This window comes from Mus caroli, unplaced genomic scaffold (assembly GCF_978045245.1).
Source record: "Mus caroli unplaced genomic scaffold, Mus_caroli_1 scaffold_8, whole genome shotgun sequence".
Lineage (NCBI taxonomy): Eukaryota > Metazoa > Chordata > Mammalia > Rodentia > Muridae > Mus > Mus caroli.
This window is the reverse complement of record NW_028227263.1, coordinates 123218454-123236992: the sequence shown is the minus strand read 5'-3', so window position 1 is coordinate 123236992 and position 18539 is coordinate 123218454. Positions and strand designations below refer to the sequence as shown.

The 18539-nt window shown below is 38.2% G+C and overlaps 1 protein-coding gene across 1 annotated transcript; it reads left to right on the top strand.

Annotated features, from left to right (window-relative positions):
• The first annotated feature begins 15273 nt into the window (after positions 1-15273).
• On the top strand, positions 15274-18144 carry LOC147003438 (vomeronasal type-1 receptor 4-like). Its single transcript, XM_085842068.1, has one exon. It carries the CDS (start codon positions 15322-15324, stop codon positions 16237-16239), a length of 918 nt encoding a protein of 305 aa, XP_085698194.1. The 5' UTR covers positions 15274-15321; the 3' UTR covers positions 16240-18144.
• Positions 18145-18539: the final 395 nt, after the last annotated feature.

The following is an 18539-nucleotide window of genomic DNA, read 5'->3' as shown; positions in this document are numbered from 1 at the left end:
GACCCAACAGCACCCAGTACACTACTTCAATAAAACCACACTGAGTGTACATCCATTGAGGGAGACAAAAACACAGAAGGTAGCCCACTCCACTTTAACACTACTACATACGCCAAAGCCCTGGTTTCATTGTATTGGAAACTCTGAGAGATGCATAACTTCAGGAAACCTACTCACAACTGAAGGCAGAGTTTTATAACATTGCTGACACTAATACATATCCCCAGCCTCTGCAAAACCATATGGAAAACTCAAACATGAATCAGGTCAGGACCTAGCACCTATGATGACCCTAGTACATACCAACACATCACAATCCACAAATAATATTTCTATGACCTAAGGTAAGAGGCAATACTCTAGTAAACCTCAGAACCTAATCTTCCAACAGCTGTATATCCAGGACAAGTATCTACATACTATTGAGGTAAAAGGCTATCAACTCCTTGAAATCAACAAACCTTCTAGTGCCAAAAACTACAGAGTACCCACTCCACAGATCACAGTATTGTGATTCTAATGAGGCATCCCTCTTTTGTTGCAAAAAGATGCAAAGCATACGCACAGTTCTGAGATCTTGAGTCTAGCATGTGTGTGTGTGTGTGTGTGTGTGTGTGTGTGTGTGTGTAACACAAAACACTGAGTACCACAAAAACAAATAAGTGAAATAAAAACTGGGGCATGACCTAAACACAGGGTTCTGAAATAATGAAATATAAATTTTTTCAATGTTCAATACTCTTCCTTTTCAAAAAAATAAAAGAAAAAGTAACTTTGAACATGCATTGTCCCAAAGTCAGAGTTTTGAAGAGTATTAAAATGAATGGCAGTAAATACTAGTACAAATTGGTACTGCCACTATGGAAAGCAGAATGGAGATATATCTCAAAAACCTGAAAATAGATCTACCATAAGATCTAGCTATAGCATATGGACACTTACCCAAAAAACTAAATCGTACTACAGAGACACTTGCTACCCATTGCAGATCTACAAATCTAGAAATTGGAAACAGCCTAGATATCTATTTATAGATGAGTAGACAATGAAAATATGATACATTTACACACTATATTGTTATTCAACTGCTGAGAAAAATGAAATTTAGAGGCATATGGATAGATCTAGAAAAACTTATCCTGAGTTTGGCAACCCAGAAGAATCAAGAAGAAAAATATTGCATGTTTTCTCTTAATATGAATGTTTTTTATGCTTTATGTCTGTGTGTTTCATTTTGAATACTGAAATAAGATAGGTAGAAGGGAACATGGGAAGAGAGTGATCATCTAAGGAAGGATAAACTAAAAATCACGTTACAAAGGGATAAATAGGATAGGAGGATTAAATGGAAAGAGTGAAAGGAGGACAGGATAACTGAGAGAATGTGGGGAGAGACAAGTAACACTGAAGGTCTTCTGTAAATTTATGTGGAAGCCTATTTCTCTTGAAGCTTCTTACAACATATATGTTTACAAAAGGAATTTAAGTAACATTGCCAAATTGAGGGATTGCAAAACCCCAATGAGACATCATAGGCTACCACATAAAACCATAGCACCAACAAATGGCTTACATCTTTTGGGTTGTTTGCCAGCAGGGTTTTGAGTACACACACACACACACACACAAATACTATAGCCAATACATGGGATAACCTACACAATGTGATAGCAAGATCTTATTGCTAAAGATACCTGTGGTGGTTTGAATGAGAATGGCCCCTGTGTTGTGGTAAACTTGAATGCTTAAGAAGTGGCACTATTTGCAAGAATTAGGAGGTGTGGAATTGTTGGAGTAGATGCAGCCTTGTTGGTGGAAGTTTATAACTTAGAATAGGCTTTGGGATTTCTAAATCCCATCCCAAGATTAGTGTTTCACACTTCCTCCTGCCTGCGGATCTATATGTAGAACAGGACTCTCAGCTACTCCTCTAGCACCATATCTCCCTGTATGCTGCCATGCCCAATGCCATGATGACAATGGACTAAATACTGAAACCGTAATCATCCATCAATTAAATGTATTCTTTTACAGGATTTACCATGATCATGTGTCCCTTCCTCAAAATGGAATAGTGACCAAGACAGTAGCACATAATTATATCATAAAACATGAAGATATATAGTTGGTACTCCATCAGAAGTTTCACCTCACTGTCTAGCTTTCTTAGTAGTGGAATGTCCTATACATACTAGCAGAGGAAGAAATTAATCATCAGTCTTACCCAGATACAAAGCTTGTGAGCTATAGTAAGACATGCCCAATGATGCAATAGTGGCATGGGTGTTATGGGAGCACCTTGTATTATTAGATTTAAGCCCTTCTCCACAAGATAGCATAGACAAGTCTGGCATGTCTAATGAGACTAAAAATCTGAGGATAAATATTTCATGGCCCCAGAAGAGAAACTCCTAGTACTATTCTGCCAATAAAAAAAAAACATTAAAATTACTTCTAAGGATTTATTTCCACACAAATAGATTACAGTATCAGTCACCTCTTGCCAAAGAATGTTCACTTCATACTCAATAGAACTTAAGACATAAATCAACAACTGGACAGTGTGCATGAATTAAGAGACTTTGAAATCCTCAAACTTAAATGGGATACCTACATCACTCCTCTCCCCTTAAAGGCTCATGTATATATGCAGAAGGAAATTGGAACTATTGTAAAAAAATAAAGGTAATTGAAGACTTCAAGGAAATAGCATTTTCCAAATACAATAGATGAGCTGCTCATGAGAACTCACAAAGATGATGGCAAGCAAAAGGCCTTCACACATGCAAATCAGACAAAAATTTCAGCCTGGAGGAGAGAAGTAAGCATGAAGTCCCATCCTCAAGCAAGAAGTTGTATATAACTGAAAGCTGCTGGGTGAGAATAATTCAATTTTCTTCATGAAGTTATGCTTGTCATATCAACCAAATTGCGGGGGACTGGTTGGCTAAGTGCTTGCTGCAAAAGTATTAGGACCTGAGTTCAAAAATAGATAGATGGCTTCCTATTAAGTGTTTTAGCTATTTTTGTAGAGAACTGGGGTTTGATTCCCAGTACCAACCTAGCAGCTGATAATCATTTGTGATGCCAGTTACAGGGCATATGATGCCAATTTAGACATTTAGAGAAACTTCCAACACACACACACACACATAGACCCTGTCACTTTTTAACAAGCTTTGTCACATTTCCTTGCATGTCTGGAAAATTCCTCCTGCTTGATCATGGAATTGTGAAGCCTTCCAAATTTTAATGGTTTTTAGGTCAGCAAAATCATGGAACTCAAGGACTGGAAGAACACTTGGTAATATTTGAATATCCTCTAGCCTTACTCCTCTCCCTCAAATTTGATCTCTCTTGTGCTTTGAGACAGTCTCTTGTAGCACAAGCTGGCCTATGACTTGCTCTTTAGCCAGAACAGACTTTGATGTCCTGCTCCCAACTATCAAGTGCTCTAACATGCCCAGTTTTAGCTCCTTGAGCATCTCTGTGGAGAGGTTTGCTATCTTTCCAAACAGACTTTTCTACTTTTGAAAACCTGCTTGAACATACTTCTGGAGAATGAAATGAAAACTAGACTGCCCCCTGCTTGTCTTCAGGCTCTGGGGTGCAGGTGGCTTCTCACTTTATCCTTGATATCTGAGGCAGCTTCCAGAGAGTTAACATAGCTCTGGGCCCTTCTTGAACTGGCTCCCCTCCTGGTAGTAGTTTACACCTGATCACTGCTATTTGAAGGAGCCCAGGCAGAGATCACAGCAGGTGACTTACATGGTAGAACAAGAAATATCATGGATGTGTCTATAAGGCAGGTAGTAGATAATATGTAAGCTTTTCTAAGAATAAGAGACACAATTTGTAAATTGCCTCTCAAATTTACTAGGAAGGACCTTGCTGTGCAAATGTGCCTGGAATCAGGACACTCACTTAGAAGGGGCTAGCTTCAAATGAGATGACCTTTCACCATTCCATTCACATACTAGGAATACAGGCATATGGTAGTGCATGATTTTCTATACTTCTTGTTAACTTGGTGAATTTCATTCAACTTTTGGGTAATATTCAAGTCATTTATCAAACTCTTTTCTCATCTACTCTTTCAGCACTACCCACCCAACTTTGTATTGTCTTCTGTTTCCATCAAATCCATTCCTCTTCAGAGTATCACCTTCTCCACAATGTGGGTAACCTGCCAGTTATCAAATCATTTATTAACTGAATCTCTCTATCCTCAATTATCACTTAAAATAGCACCCCAGTGAGTAGTCTGTTTGTGTCTGCCTTAGTCTCAACATGTTTGGATATTGTTAGTGTCTTAGTTCATTTCATTTGTTGCAAAAAGCACCATAAATAAAGCAACCAAGGAAGAAAGGGTTCACTTTTTTTACAGGTTACATCAATCATCAGTGGACACCAAGGCAGGAACCCAGGACAGGAACCTGAACTCAGCAACTGAAACAGGAGGAGAAGCTCGGTTTACTGGATTGTTCCATGACTTCCTCAGCCTATTTTCAAAAGCTACCAAGACAATCTTCCAGGCAGAGCACTTCCCCATTGACATAGTGTCTACCATATCAACTATTATGAAAAAAAAATGCATGAGAGACCAGTCTGCCCAGTAGAGCACACAGGCTGCAGAAGCAACAGAGCTTCTTGGACAGAATCCCGTCGGGCCTTCATCCTCAGCAAGGAGGTGGAGCTGATCCTCAGACCTCTGTGCACCTTCCCTGCCAGAGGAGAGTTGGCCTACAGAGAGGGCTGTGACCCTGGGACTCAGGCGAGATCGCCATCTTCTATCCCAGGTCTCTCAGAGACCATTCTGCACAGGAGAGCATTCAGAATGCAGAAGCAACAGAGTTTCTTGGACAGGGTCCCTTCTGGACTTCATTGTGACAAAGGAGGCAGAGCTGATCTGCATTCATCTGTGCACCTTCCCTGCCAGAGGAGAGCTTGCATGCAGCGAGTGCTCTGGTCCCTGGGACACAGGAGAGAGTTGGACTCACAGAAGTGCTGAGAGAGGGTAACAAAATCACAGGAGGAAAAAGCTCCAGCCAGAGACATCTAGAACATCTAACACCAGAGATTACCAGATGGTGAAAGGCAAACGAAAGAATCTTACTAACAGAAACCAAGACCACTCGGCATCATCAGAACCTAGTACTCCCAACACAGTGAGTCCTGGATACCCCAACACACCCAAAAATCAAGATTAAGATTTAAAATTATATCTCCTGATGCTAGTAGAGGATTTTAGGAAGGACATTAATAACTCACTTAAAGGAATATAGGAAAACATTGCTAAAGAGGTAGAAGTCCTTAAAGAGGAAACAAAAATATCCTTTAAGAGTTACAGGAAAACACTGATAAACATGTAGAAGTCCTTAAAGAGGAACACAAAAATCCCTCAGAAAATTACAGAAAAACACAAGCAAACAGGTGAAGGAATTAAACAAAACCATTCAAGATCTAAAACTGTAAGTAGAAACAATAAAGAAAACCAAAAAGGAGACAACTCTGGAGACAGAAATCCTAGGAAAGAAAACAGGAGCCATAGATGGGAGTATCACCAACAAAATACAAAAGATGGAATAGAGAATCTCAGGTGCAGAAGATTCCATAGAAAATATGGACACAACAATCAAGGAAATTAAAAATGAAAAAGATCCTAAATCAACACATCCAGGAAATCCAGGACACAATGAGAAGACCAAACCTAAGAATTATAGGTGTAGATGAGAATGGTTTTCAGCTTAAAGGGTCAGTAAATATCTTCAAAAATATTATAGAAGAAAACTTCCCTAACCTAAAGAAAGAGATGCCCATGAACATACAAGAAGCCTGAAAAACTGCAAATAGACAGGACCAGAAAAGAAATTCCTCCCGACACAAAATAATCAGAACAACAAATGCACTAATAAAGATAGAATATTAAAGGCAGTAAGGGAATAAGGTCAAGTAGCATATAAAGGCAGACCTATTAAAATTATACCAGACTTCTCACCAGAGACTATGAAAGCCAGAAGATCCTGGATAGAGGTTATACAGCCCCTAAAAGAACACAAATGCCTGCCCAGGATAGTATACCCAGCAAAACTCTCAATTACCATAGATCGAGAAACCAAAGTATTCCATGACAAAATCAAATTCACACAATATCTTCCCATTAATCCAGCCCTTCAAAGGATAATAAATGGAAAACTTCAACACAAGGAGGGAAACTATGCCCTAGAAATAGCAAGAAAGTAATCCTTCAACTAACCTAAAAAAAAGATTGCCACAAGAACAGAAACCCAACTCTAACAACAAAAATAACAGGAAGCAACAATTACTTTTCCTTAATATCTCTTAAAATCAATGGAATCAATTTCCCAATAAAAAGACATAGACTAACAGACTGGCTACATAAACAGGAGCCAACATTTTGCTGCATACAGGAAGCCCACCTCAGGGATAAAGACAGACACTACCTCAGACTAAAAGGCTTGAAAGTAATTTTCCAACAAAATGGTCCCAAGAAACAATCTGCAATATCCATTCTAGTATGGAATAAAATCAGCTTTCAACCCAAAGTAATCATAAAAGACAAAGAGGAGCACTTCATACTCATAAAAGGTAAAATCTACCAAGTTGAACTCTCAATTCTGAACATCTATGCTCCAAATGCAAGGGCAGCCACATTCACTAAAGAAACTTTAGTAAAGCTCAAAGTACACATTGCACCTCACACAATAATAGTGGAAGACTTCAACACACCACTCTCATTAATGAACAGGACCTGGAAAAAGAACCTAAACAGAGACACAGTTAAACTAACAGAATTTATGAATCAAATGGATTTAACAGATATCTACAAAACATTTTATCCTTAAAAAAAGGATATACCTTCTTCTCAGAAGCTTATGGAAACTTCTCCAAAATTGACTATATAATTGGTCACAAAACAGGCCTCAAAAGATACAAAAATAGATCTTTCAGGTTTGTTGAAGGATTACTTTCTTGCTTTTTCTAGGCAGTAGTTTCCGTTCTTGTGTTGGAGTTTTCCCTTTATTATCCTTAAAAGGGCTGGATTCATGAAAAGATATTGTGTGAATTTGATTTTGTCATGGAATACATGCATCCTATCAAATCACTTTGGACTTATGCTGATCATCAATAACAATATAAATACTAGAAAGTCAACATTCATGTGTAAGCTGAACAACACTCTACTCACTGATAACTTAGTCAAGGAAGAAATGAAGAAAGAAATTAAAGACTTTTTAGAGTTTATTGAAAATTAAGCCACAACATACCGAAACTTATGGGACACAATGAAAGCATTTCTAAGAGGAAAACTCATAGCTCTGAGTGCCTCCAAAAAAAAAAAAAATGGAGAGAGCATACAATAGCAGCTTGACAACACACCTAAAAGATCTAGAACAAAAGGAAGCAAATTCACCCAAGAGGAGTAGACAGCAGGAAATAATCAAACTCGGGGCTGAAATGAACCAAGTGAAAACAAAAAGAACTATACAAAGAATCAACCAAACCAGGAGCTGGTTTTTTGAGAAAATCAACAAGATAGATAAACCCTTAGCCAGACTCACTAGAGGGCACAGGGACAGTATCCTAATTAAGAAAATCAGAAATCAAAAGGGAGACATAACAAAAGAACCTGAGGAAATCCAAAACATCATCAGATCCTACTAAAAAAGGCTATATTCAACAAAGCTGGAAAACCTGGATGAAACGGACAAATTTCTAGACAGATACCAGGTACCAAAGTTAAATCAGGATCAGATTAATGACTGAAACAGTCTCATATCCCCTAAAGAAATAGAAGCAGTCATTAATAGTCTCCCAACCAAAAAAAGCCCAGGACCAGATGGGTTTAGTGCAGAGTTCTATCAGACCTTCAAAGAAGATCTAATCCCAGTTCTTTTCAAACTATTCCACAAAATAGAAACAGAAGATACTCTACCCAATTCAATCTATGAAGCCACAGTTACTCTGATACCTAAATGACATAAAGACCCAACAAAGATAGAGAACTTCAGACCGTTTCCCTTATTAATATTGATGCAAAAAATAGTCAATAAAATTCTCTCTGACCAAATCCAAGAACACATCAAAACAATCATCTATCATGATCAAGTAGGCTTTATGCCAGGGATGCAGGGATGGTTTAGTATAATAGAAATCCTTCAAAGTAATCCACTGTATAAACAAACTCAAAGACAAAAACCACATGATCATCTCATTAGATGCTGAGAAAGCATTTGACAAAATCCAACACTTAGAAAGATCAGGAATCCAAGACCCATACCTAAACATAATAAAAGCAATATAAAGCAAACAGGTAGCCAAACAAACTAAATGGAGAGAAGCTGGAAGCAATCCACTAAAATCAGGGACTAGACAAGGCTGCCCACTTTCTCCCTACATATTCAATATAATACTTGAAGTCCTAGCCAGATCAATTACACAACAAAAGGAGATCAAAGTGGATACAAATTGGAAAGGAAGAAGTCAAAATATCATTATCTGCAGATAATATGACAGTATATATAGGTGATCCTAAAAATTCCACAAGAGAACCCCTAAACCTGATAAACAGCTTCAGTGAAGTAGCTGGATATAAAATTAACTCAAACAAGTCAATGGCCTTTCTGTACCCAAAGGATAAACAGGCTGAGAAAGAAATTAGGGAAACAACACCCTTCACAATAGTCAAAAATAATATAAAATACCTTGGTGTGACTCTAACTAAGGAAGTGAAAGATCTGTATGATAAAAACTTCAAGTCTTTGAAGAAAGAAATTAAAGATCTCAGAAGATGGAAAGATCTCCCATGCTCATGGATTGGCAGGATCAATATAGTAAAATGGCTATCTTGCCATAAGCAATCTTCAGATTCAACACAATCCCCATCAAAATTCCAACTCAATTCTTCAACAAATTAGATAGGGAAATTTGCAAATTCATCTGGAATAACAAAAAACCTAGGATAGCAAAAACTCTTTTCAATGATAAAAGAACCTCTGGTGTAATCACCATGCCTGACCTAAAGCTTTACTACAGAGCAATTGTAATAAAATTGTAATAAAAACTGCATGGTACTGGTATAGCGACAGACAGGTAGACCAATGGAATAGAATTGAAGACCCAGAAATGAACCCACACACCTATGGTCACTTGATCTTTGACAAGAAAGCTAAAACCATCCAGTGGGAGAAAGGACAGCATTTTTAACAACTGGTGCTGACACGACTGGCAGTTATCATGTAGAAGAATGTGAATTCATCCATTCTTATCTCTTTGTACTAAGGTCACGTCTAAGTGGATCAAGGAACTCTGCATAAAACCAGAGACACTGAAACTTTTAGAGGAGAAACTGGGGGAAAGCCTCGAAGATATGGTCAAAGGGGGAAAATTCCTGAACAGCAATGGCTTGTGCTGTAAGATCGAGAATTAACAAATGGAACCTCATAAAAATGAAAAACTTATGTAAGGCAAATGACACTGTCATTAAGACAAAAAGGCCACCAAGAAAGGATCGTTACCAATCCTAAATCAGATAAGGAACAATATCCAATATATATAAATAACTCAAGAAGATGAATTCCGAAAAATCAAATAACCCTATTTAAAATGGGGTACAGAGATAAACAAAGAATTCTCAACTGAGGAATACCGAAGAGCTGAGAAGCACCTGAAAAAATGCTCAACATCCTTAATCATCAGGGAAATGCAAATCAATCAACCCTGAGATTCCATCTTACACCAGTCAGAATGGCCAAGATCAAAAGTTCAGGTGACAGCAGATGCTGGTGAGGATGTGGAGAAAGAGGAACACTCCTCCATTTTTGGTGGGATTGCAGACTATTTCAACCACTCTGGAAATCAGTTTGGTGGTTCCTCAGAAAATTACACAGTACTACTGGAAGATCCAGCAATTCCTCTCTTGGGCATATACCCAGAAGATGTTCCAACTCATAATAAGGACACATGCTCCACTATGTTCATAGCAGCCTTATTTATAATAGCCAGAAGGTGGAAAGAACCCAGATGTCCCTCAAAAGAGGAATGGATACTGAAAATGTGGTACATTTACACAATGGACTACTACTCAGCTATTAAAAACAATGAATTCATGAAATTCTTAGGCAAATGGATGTATCTGGAGGATATCATCCTGAGTGAGGTAACCCAATCACAAAAGAACACACCTGACATGCACTCACTGATAAGCGGATATTATCCCAGAAACTTAGACTACGCAAGATACAATTTGCAAAACACATAAAACTCAAGAAGACGGAAGACCAAAGTGCGGATTCTTCAGTCCTTCTTATAATGGGGAGCAAAATACCCATGGAAGGTGTTACAGAGACAAATTTCAGAGCTGAGATGAAAGGAAATACCATACAGAGACTGCTCCACTTGGGGATCCATATCATAATCAGCCACCAAATGTAGACACTATTGCATATGCCAAAAAGATTTTTCTGACAGGACCCTGATATAGCTCTCTCTTGTGAGGCCATGCCAATGCATTGCAAATACAGAAGTGGATGCTCACAGTCATCTATTGAATGGGCCCCTAATGAAGGAGCTAGAGAAAGTACCCAAGGAGCTAAAGGGGTCTGCAACTCTATAGGAGGAACAACAATATGAACTAACCAGTACCCTCCAGAGCTCGTGTCTCTAGCTGCATGTGTAGCAGAGGATGGCCTAGTCGGCCATCAATGGGAGGAGAGGCCCTTGGTCTTGCGAAGATTATACGCCCCAGTACAGGGGAATGCCAGGGCCAGGAAACGGGAGTGGGTAGGTTGGGGAGCAGTGTCAGGGAGGGTATAGGGGACTTTCAGAGAGGAAACTAGGAAAGGGGATAGCATTTGAAATGCAAATGAAGAAAATATCTAATAAAAAAAAAAGAAATGCACTACAGACTTGACTACAGGTAAATTGAGGAAAGCATTTTCCCAATTCAGGTTAGTCTTCCCAGAAATGTCTATCTTCTATCCTTTTGACAAAGAATTAACAATAATAGTTGGGCTTAATCTTGCACAGGTCATGTGAATTTGGCTGCAATCCCTGTGGGTTCATATTTCTGTTCCTCCCCTATTGATCCAGAAAACATTGTTTCATTGACATTATCAGCTACCTCTGGCTCTAAAATTCTGCTCTCCACAAATTCTATGGAGAATTAAGCTGTGCTGGGAGAGGTATGATATGCACATTCTAGTGCTTAGTGGGCATACAAAACACATATCACTGCACAGTGACCAGCTGAGAGTTCCTGTGTTAATGAACATACAAGAAGCTTCTCTGATGAGGGGTAAGAGATGCACTGATCTACAGGTGTAGGAATAACTCATCAAGAAATGTTTCAATTCTCTGTCCATTAAGAAGAGTGTTAGTATTGGATTAGTATTGGATTCCCTGCTAGGAGCTGTCTGCCCAAAAACAATATAAACAGTGCCATTTATGAGTTCGAGCTCAATGGCAGAACCTTAGGATGAATAAGAAAGTAGCTGGTTTTCCCCCATAACATTCATGTCACTCTTGAATCCATGGACCAGTAATTGCTGTACCTTGCAAGTTTCACAGGAGCATGGTATCATGGTATCGCTGACTACTTTTCTCCTCCAGTACTGTATGTGTCACCTTTTAAGAAAGTTTTCCATGTGACTTTTTCAACCTCCTTTCTTATGTCACATGTGAACACATGGGTAGCATACACATCTTCAAAGTAAGTTCCACTTTGATTTCTGCATGTTCTGTGTGTCTAGTACATGACATGGTGTCTTCATCCACCTAGGTTTAGAGAATTACCAGCACTATTGGTAAAAGCCTGTGATGTTTGGGGGTGGGGTTGATAGTGCTTTGGGAGTTGATTGCCAAGCAGCTATAAAAAGAAGTCACCTAGCCGGGCGTGGTGGCGCATGCCTTTAATCCCAGCACTCGGGAGGCAGAGGCAGGTGGATTTCTGAGTTCGAGGCCAGCCTGGTCTACAAAGTGAGTGCCAGGACAGCCAGGGCTACACAGAGAAACCCTGTCTCGAGTAACCAAAAAAAAAAAAAAAAAAAAGTCACCTAAACCTGGAATAGAGTTTTACATTATCCAACATGAGATATCTACTTGGAGAATTGTCCAACTAGTATAGTGCTGGTTTATTAAAGCTCCTTTGAAATATGCAAGTGAATGTATTACAGGATGCCTCAATATCAGTATGTTTCTGTACAGTTTTTCAAAATACACTTAGTGTTAGTTATTCCTCTTCATATTTTCTCATCTACTTTCCATCCTGCACATACACATAAATTTAATTCTTGATTTTCCCTTATCACATTTTAATCCTTTATAACACTGTATTGTCTCCTATTTTTTCAACATGCCATGACTCTTACAAATTCCTGACTTTTAAGGCTATTCATACATATATATATATATATATTGACTAATAACCCATATTTACTTGTCAATTGGACAACATAAATTTCACTGTAGAAATCATGGATGTATGCTTGTCCCAGACAAACATATGGTATCTGAGCAATAAATGACAAGTTATTTCCACATATATCCCTTCTAAATGTGGATATTTTCATTGGTAAAAATGTTGTGTAATGATATCTTGTTCTCATACATTCTAGTATATGTACATTGACTGTGCCTAAGACGATCTTGCTGCAGGTGTAGATATCAATAAAGAAAGAGAACATACAATTCTTATATTTATAACCTCAGTTTTTACTTTTCATCATTGACAATCAAAATTAAGTCCCTATTTCCTATTATGCCTAGAGCATAAATGAGTGTGGTTGAATCTTTTTATTTCTTAAGGATTGCTCAATCCATATCTTGCTTGTTTATCCATGATTCCTTCCTTACAAAGCAGATTCTCTTGATACTAGCAAAGTATATTAGGTTTCTAATAGGGATTCATGAGTATATCAGAAAACAAGTCATGATCTACCTGCAAACAAGTGGATATGGGAATAAACACAGGATTCAGGTGGGAAAGACCAGGTTCAGTTAATAAATTTGTCAGAACTATGTGTCCTGGGACAAATTAGGAAAAGTTGGAATGAAGCAACTTCCTGAGAAATTACAGAATCTGACTGACACATTGCCAGTTTTCTGGAAGGACTTGGTGTCAGCATAATTTTCCAAGGGAGAAATAGTAAGGAAGAAAGTACTCTATAGAAACTCACATAATGAGTCCCTTGTTCTACCTTGGAGTGCCCCAATTCACATCTGACTACAGGATAACTTCGGAACTTAAATTCTCCCAAAGGAAACATGAAAACTCATTTATAACTTCTGTTCAGGTACACATTAACATCTAACAAACTCCTATACATCATCAGTAAGTATTAGAGAGTAAAAGTAGAGACTTGCTCTGGGGATAAATTATTTTCCTTCATTGGAGGTGTCCCAAAGTCTCCAGAGAGAAAAATGCACTGACACCACAGATAATGAAATAATAAACTCTCTGAAGGATGTCATGTCCAAGTACCCTACTATTTTATAAGATTAGAAATCTGAACTTTGTTGGGTTATCGTCACAGCATCAAATGGAGAATAAGAAATCATTCAGATTTTCTTTGCATTCTTTCTCAAGCAAGGTGTCACACAGAGAACTTCCTCAATGTAACAGGTACTACAATATATGCTTCTATAGGAGTTGTGTTCCTAAGCTGGCCTTCAGATGAGCATCTTCATCCTGACTCTGGCTCAGAGGTGGGATTTTTGCAACCATAGACTTCTTCTTAAAATTCTCCTCTCCCTTCTTCAGTGTACATTGTATTCTAAAGCTAAAATGAATCATTATTTCCATTTGAAGACTGCAGCTTAACTCAAATGGGTTGATACTTTGCTTTCATCTCACAGATATGTCTGTTTTCTGAATTTGTACTCAGCAGAAAACAGCATTCAACATAACATCTGTATGTGGCACTTTGAATTTTATATGGTAGATGGACATCCCATGTTCTTTTAGAAACATATAAATATTGTTGATTCCCTTATAGGGTTGCAGACCCCTTTAGCTCCTTGGTTACTTTCTCTAGCTCCTTCATTAGAGGCCCTGTGTTCCATATAATAGGTACCCCCAGAACCATGTCTCTAGTTGCATATGTAGAGAGGATGGCCTAGTTGTCCATCAATGGGAGGAGAGGCCCTTGGTCTTGCAAAGATCATATATCCCAGTACAGGGGAATTCTGGGGCCAGAAAGCAGGAGTGGGTGGGTTGGGGAGCAGGGCAGGGGGAGGGTATAGGAGACTTTCAGGATAGCATTTGAAATGTAAATGAAGACAATATCTAATAAAGAAAAGAAACCTATAAATAAGTAAAAGGCAGACTAAGCAGTGGCTTGCAAATGGAATAATAGTGATTGTGTTAATAATTTTTGAGGGAAGGTAGAGATGATGCAGCTAAGACTCTGGAACCTGACTTTGTAAAAGAAAACTTAAGATTGGGAAAATATGAATAAATGAATCTTGTTAGCAAGTGGGTTTTTTATATGGGAGATGTATATGTTAACCTATATTCACCTGCCTGATCAAAACATAGGTGGATATATTAAAAATATTTGGTATTTTATTGTGTGGATGAGTAGTATAAAAATTCCTCAAAAGCCAACAACTTAATTTTCTACATCTGAATTAAGCTACAAACGTTATTGATTATTATATATAATCATATGTCTTATTAACATATTCATTGTTTTTAAAATGTTACTATAACATGAGGAAAGTGTATTCTTTTTATGGTGTATTGCTCTTTTCTTTTCTTTTTATTGATTAAGTTATTTTATTGATTAAGATGCATTCCATTTGAAGCATCTTCTCCCTCCTAACTATATTGAATTCTGATGACAAAACCTAATGATGGAATCTCTAGCTTGTTACTGATTAAGTGATTTTATTGATTAAGATGCCTTTGCAGTCTTCCCTCCCTCCCAATTGTATTGAATTCTGATGATGGAATCACATAATTATACTAGCCTCTTTTCTGTCTGTATTCATTTGCAAAGTCTGTGCTGAGTTAAAATGTGTGTTATTGTGTAGGTTATTGACCAGTGTGACCATGAAGATGTAGCATCACTACAATATCTATCTCAAGGCAGGAGTAATTCAATAAATATAACATTTTATTCTGCTTTACTGTCCATGCATTGTATTCCAGACAATTCCCCTATAGTGTGATAGAGTAGTGTCTCACTGATCAAGAAAAGAAATTGTCACAAATTAATTAGTAAGCTTGGACAATAGAACAGAATCGTGAAGATTCCGTTCAACCTTATCATTACTCCAGGGTCAGGTAAAGCTCTCTCAATGTCTGCTCATGAAAAATTCCTGAAAAACACTGAAGAAGTGGCTCTTCAGATCCTCTTGCTCTGTCAGTTTGGTGTTGGGACTGTGGCCAATGTCTTTCTGTTTGTCCATAATTTCTATCCAGTCTTGACTGGTTCTCAAAAGAGTCCCAGACAGGTGATATTAAGCCACATAGCTGTGGCCAATGTCCTGATTCTCTTCATCACTACATTTCAAAACAACATGATGGCTTTTGCTCCAAAAAATCCTCCAACTGACCTCAAATGTAAATTGGAATTCTTTATTCGCCTAGTTGCAAGAAGCACAAACTTGTGTTCCACCTGTGTCCTGAGTATCCATCAGTTTGTCACTCTTGTTCCTGTTAATAGAGGTAAACTCATACTCAGAGCAAGTGTCCCAAATTTGGCAAGGTATTCTTGTTACAGTTGTTGGCTCTTCAGTGTCTTATATAATATCTACATTCCAATTAAGCTCACTGGTCCACAGATAACAGACAATAATAATGACTCTAAAAGCAAGTTGTTCTGTTCCACTTCTGGATTCAGTGTAGGCATAATCTTCTTGAGATTTGCCCATGATGCCACGTTCATGAGCATCATGGTCTGCACCAGTGTCTCCATGGTACTTCTCCTCCATAGACATCACCAGCGAATGCAGCACATCCTCACTCCCAATCAGGACCCCAGAGGCCAAGCTGAGACCAAAGCAACCCATACTATCCTGATGCTGGTGATCACATTTGTTAGCTTTTATCTTCTAAATTTTATTTGTACCATCTTTCACATGTTTTTTGTAGATTCTTATCTCTTTGTGAGGCATTGCAGTGAAGTTTTTGTTGCAGGCTTCCCCACAATATCTCCTTTACTGTTGATCTTCAGAGACCCTAAGAATCCTTGTTCTGTGCTCTTCAACTGTTAAAAGCCAGAGTTGCTAAAAATTCCAAACTCAAAAGACAGCTTTACTAATACCATTAATTACTTCATTTAATAAATATGTATTTAACATCTTTTATGAATCAGGTGTGGTTCTCACTGTTGTAATTTTTAAAAAGTAAGGTTATAATCATTTGTTGATGTGAAATTATTTCTGGTTGGAATATGACTGACAGTAAGTGAGTTATTTGCCACCCTCTGTTCTGTTGTACATAACTGCACTCTGCTGCAGGCTGCTCTAAAACAGATGAAACCCACTTTCCCTGAACAGGTTAATGTGTTATAAAGACCTAATCAAAGTGTTAATCTCTGTTTCTTCTAATGTAACACTTTAAGCCTCAGCTAAGAACAGAATCCCTCTCTCTATTTCTCTATCTAAACAAATGAGAATGTATTGTTAGGACTAAATGTTTTCAAAGAAGAAATGTTTGTTAATTTTTCACATATTGCACGTCATTCCATTTTAGTTAGGAAACATGTGCTTTGCTATCTTGGACTCCACTCAGATGATAGTCAATCATTGAACATCACTTCATGCTCTCTCAAGAAGTGTGAGCTGCTCACTACATCAAGAATAAAGAGGAAAAAGCAGCTCACGCTCAGGAGCCTTAGGAGGTTTAAAGTCTCAGGACCACGGAGGATACCAGGATCCATACTGGACATCTTCTCCTGAAAGGTCTTGACAATGTCTTCACTCTAGGAAGTGGTAAAATTGTGTTTACCGTCATCAGAAACACCTGCCAGTAAGACAGGAGACAAGAGGTATCAGAACAATGTGGAGGCAAAGTTGTCACTCTGGCTGTCAGTGGCTTCCTCAGTCACAAAACTATTTTCTGAGAAGATAAAAGTCAAGCATTTAACACTTTTTGCTGCCAGAAAATTCCAAAGGCAGCAGAGCACACAGATAAGTATCTGGAGAGGTTATACCTGTCAGTGTGATGAAACTCAAAATCACACTTGTGCTAATTACTTCTGTGAACAACGAAATATTTTAGAATTTTTTTATGTGTATTGTCTGTGTATGTATTTATGGGGATTTCCTCCCCCTTTTTTTAAAATTAGATGTTTTCTTCATTTACATTTCAAAGAATTCTCAACTGAGGAAAACTGAATGGCTGAGAAGCACCTGAAAAAATGTTCAACATTTTTAATCATCAGGGAATTGCAAATCAAAACAACCCTGAGATTCCACCTCACACCAGTCAGAATGGCAAAAAAAAAAAAAAAAAAAAAAAAAAAAACCCTCAGGTAGCAGCAAATGCAGAAGACTGGATACAGAAAATGTGGTACATTCACACAATGGAGTACTACTCAGATATTAAAATCAATGAAGTTGGGAAAAGATTAGGCAAATGGATGGAACTATAAAATATCCTCCTGAGTGAGGTAACCCAATCACGAAAGAACATACATGGTATGCACTCACTGATAAGTGGATATTAGCCCAGAAGCTTGCAGTACCCAAGATACAATCCACAAACCACATGAAGTGAAACTCAAGAAGAAAGAAAGAAGACCAACGTGTGGATTCTTGGATCTTTCTTAGAAGGGGGAACAAAATACCCATGGAAGGAGTTACAGAGACAAAGTGTGGAGCAGAGACTGAAGGAATGACCATCCAGAGACTGCCCCACCTGAAGACCCATTACATATGCAGTCACCAAACTCAGAACTTTTGTGGATGCCAACAAGTACTTGCTGACAGAATCCTGTTTTAGCTGTCTCCAAAGAGACTCCACCAGTGCCTGACAAATGCAGAGGTGGATCCTCATAGCCTACCATTGGACTGAGCACAGGGTCCCCAATGAAAGATTTAGAGACCTGAACGGGTTTGCATCCCCATAGGAGGAACAACAATATGAACTAATCAGTATTCCCAGAGCTCCCAGGAACTACATCACCAATCAAAGAGTACACATGGAGGGACTCATAACTCCAGCCACTTATGTAGCAGAGGATGGCCTAGTTGGTTATCAATGGGACGAGAGGCCCTTGGTCCTGTAAAGGCTCTATGCCCCAGGGTAAGGGAACACCAGGGCCAGGAAGTGGTTGTGGGTAGAATGGTGAGCAGGGGGAGAGGGGAAGGGAGGCTTGAGAGGGAAACAAGGAAAGGGGATAATATTTAAATGTAAATAAATATCTAATAAGAAAAAGACAAAAAAGAGTTTTGTCATGTTAGTTGTATGGAATTCTGGGGCTTTGATATAAATCTTACCTTGTATTGTGAATTCCATTTAGATGAATTATACTGAAACTGGTTAAATAAATTTTCCTTTTAAAAACTGG

Bases quoted from the DNA above. Each gene is read 5' to 3' on its own strand.
- LOC147003438 (XM_085842068.1), top strand. From the start codon at position 15,322: ATGTCTGCTCATGAAAAATTCCTGAAAAACACTGAAGAAGTGGCTCTT.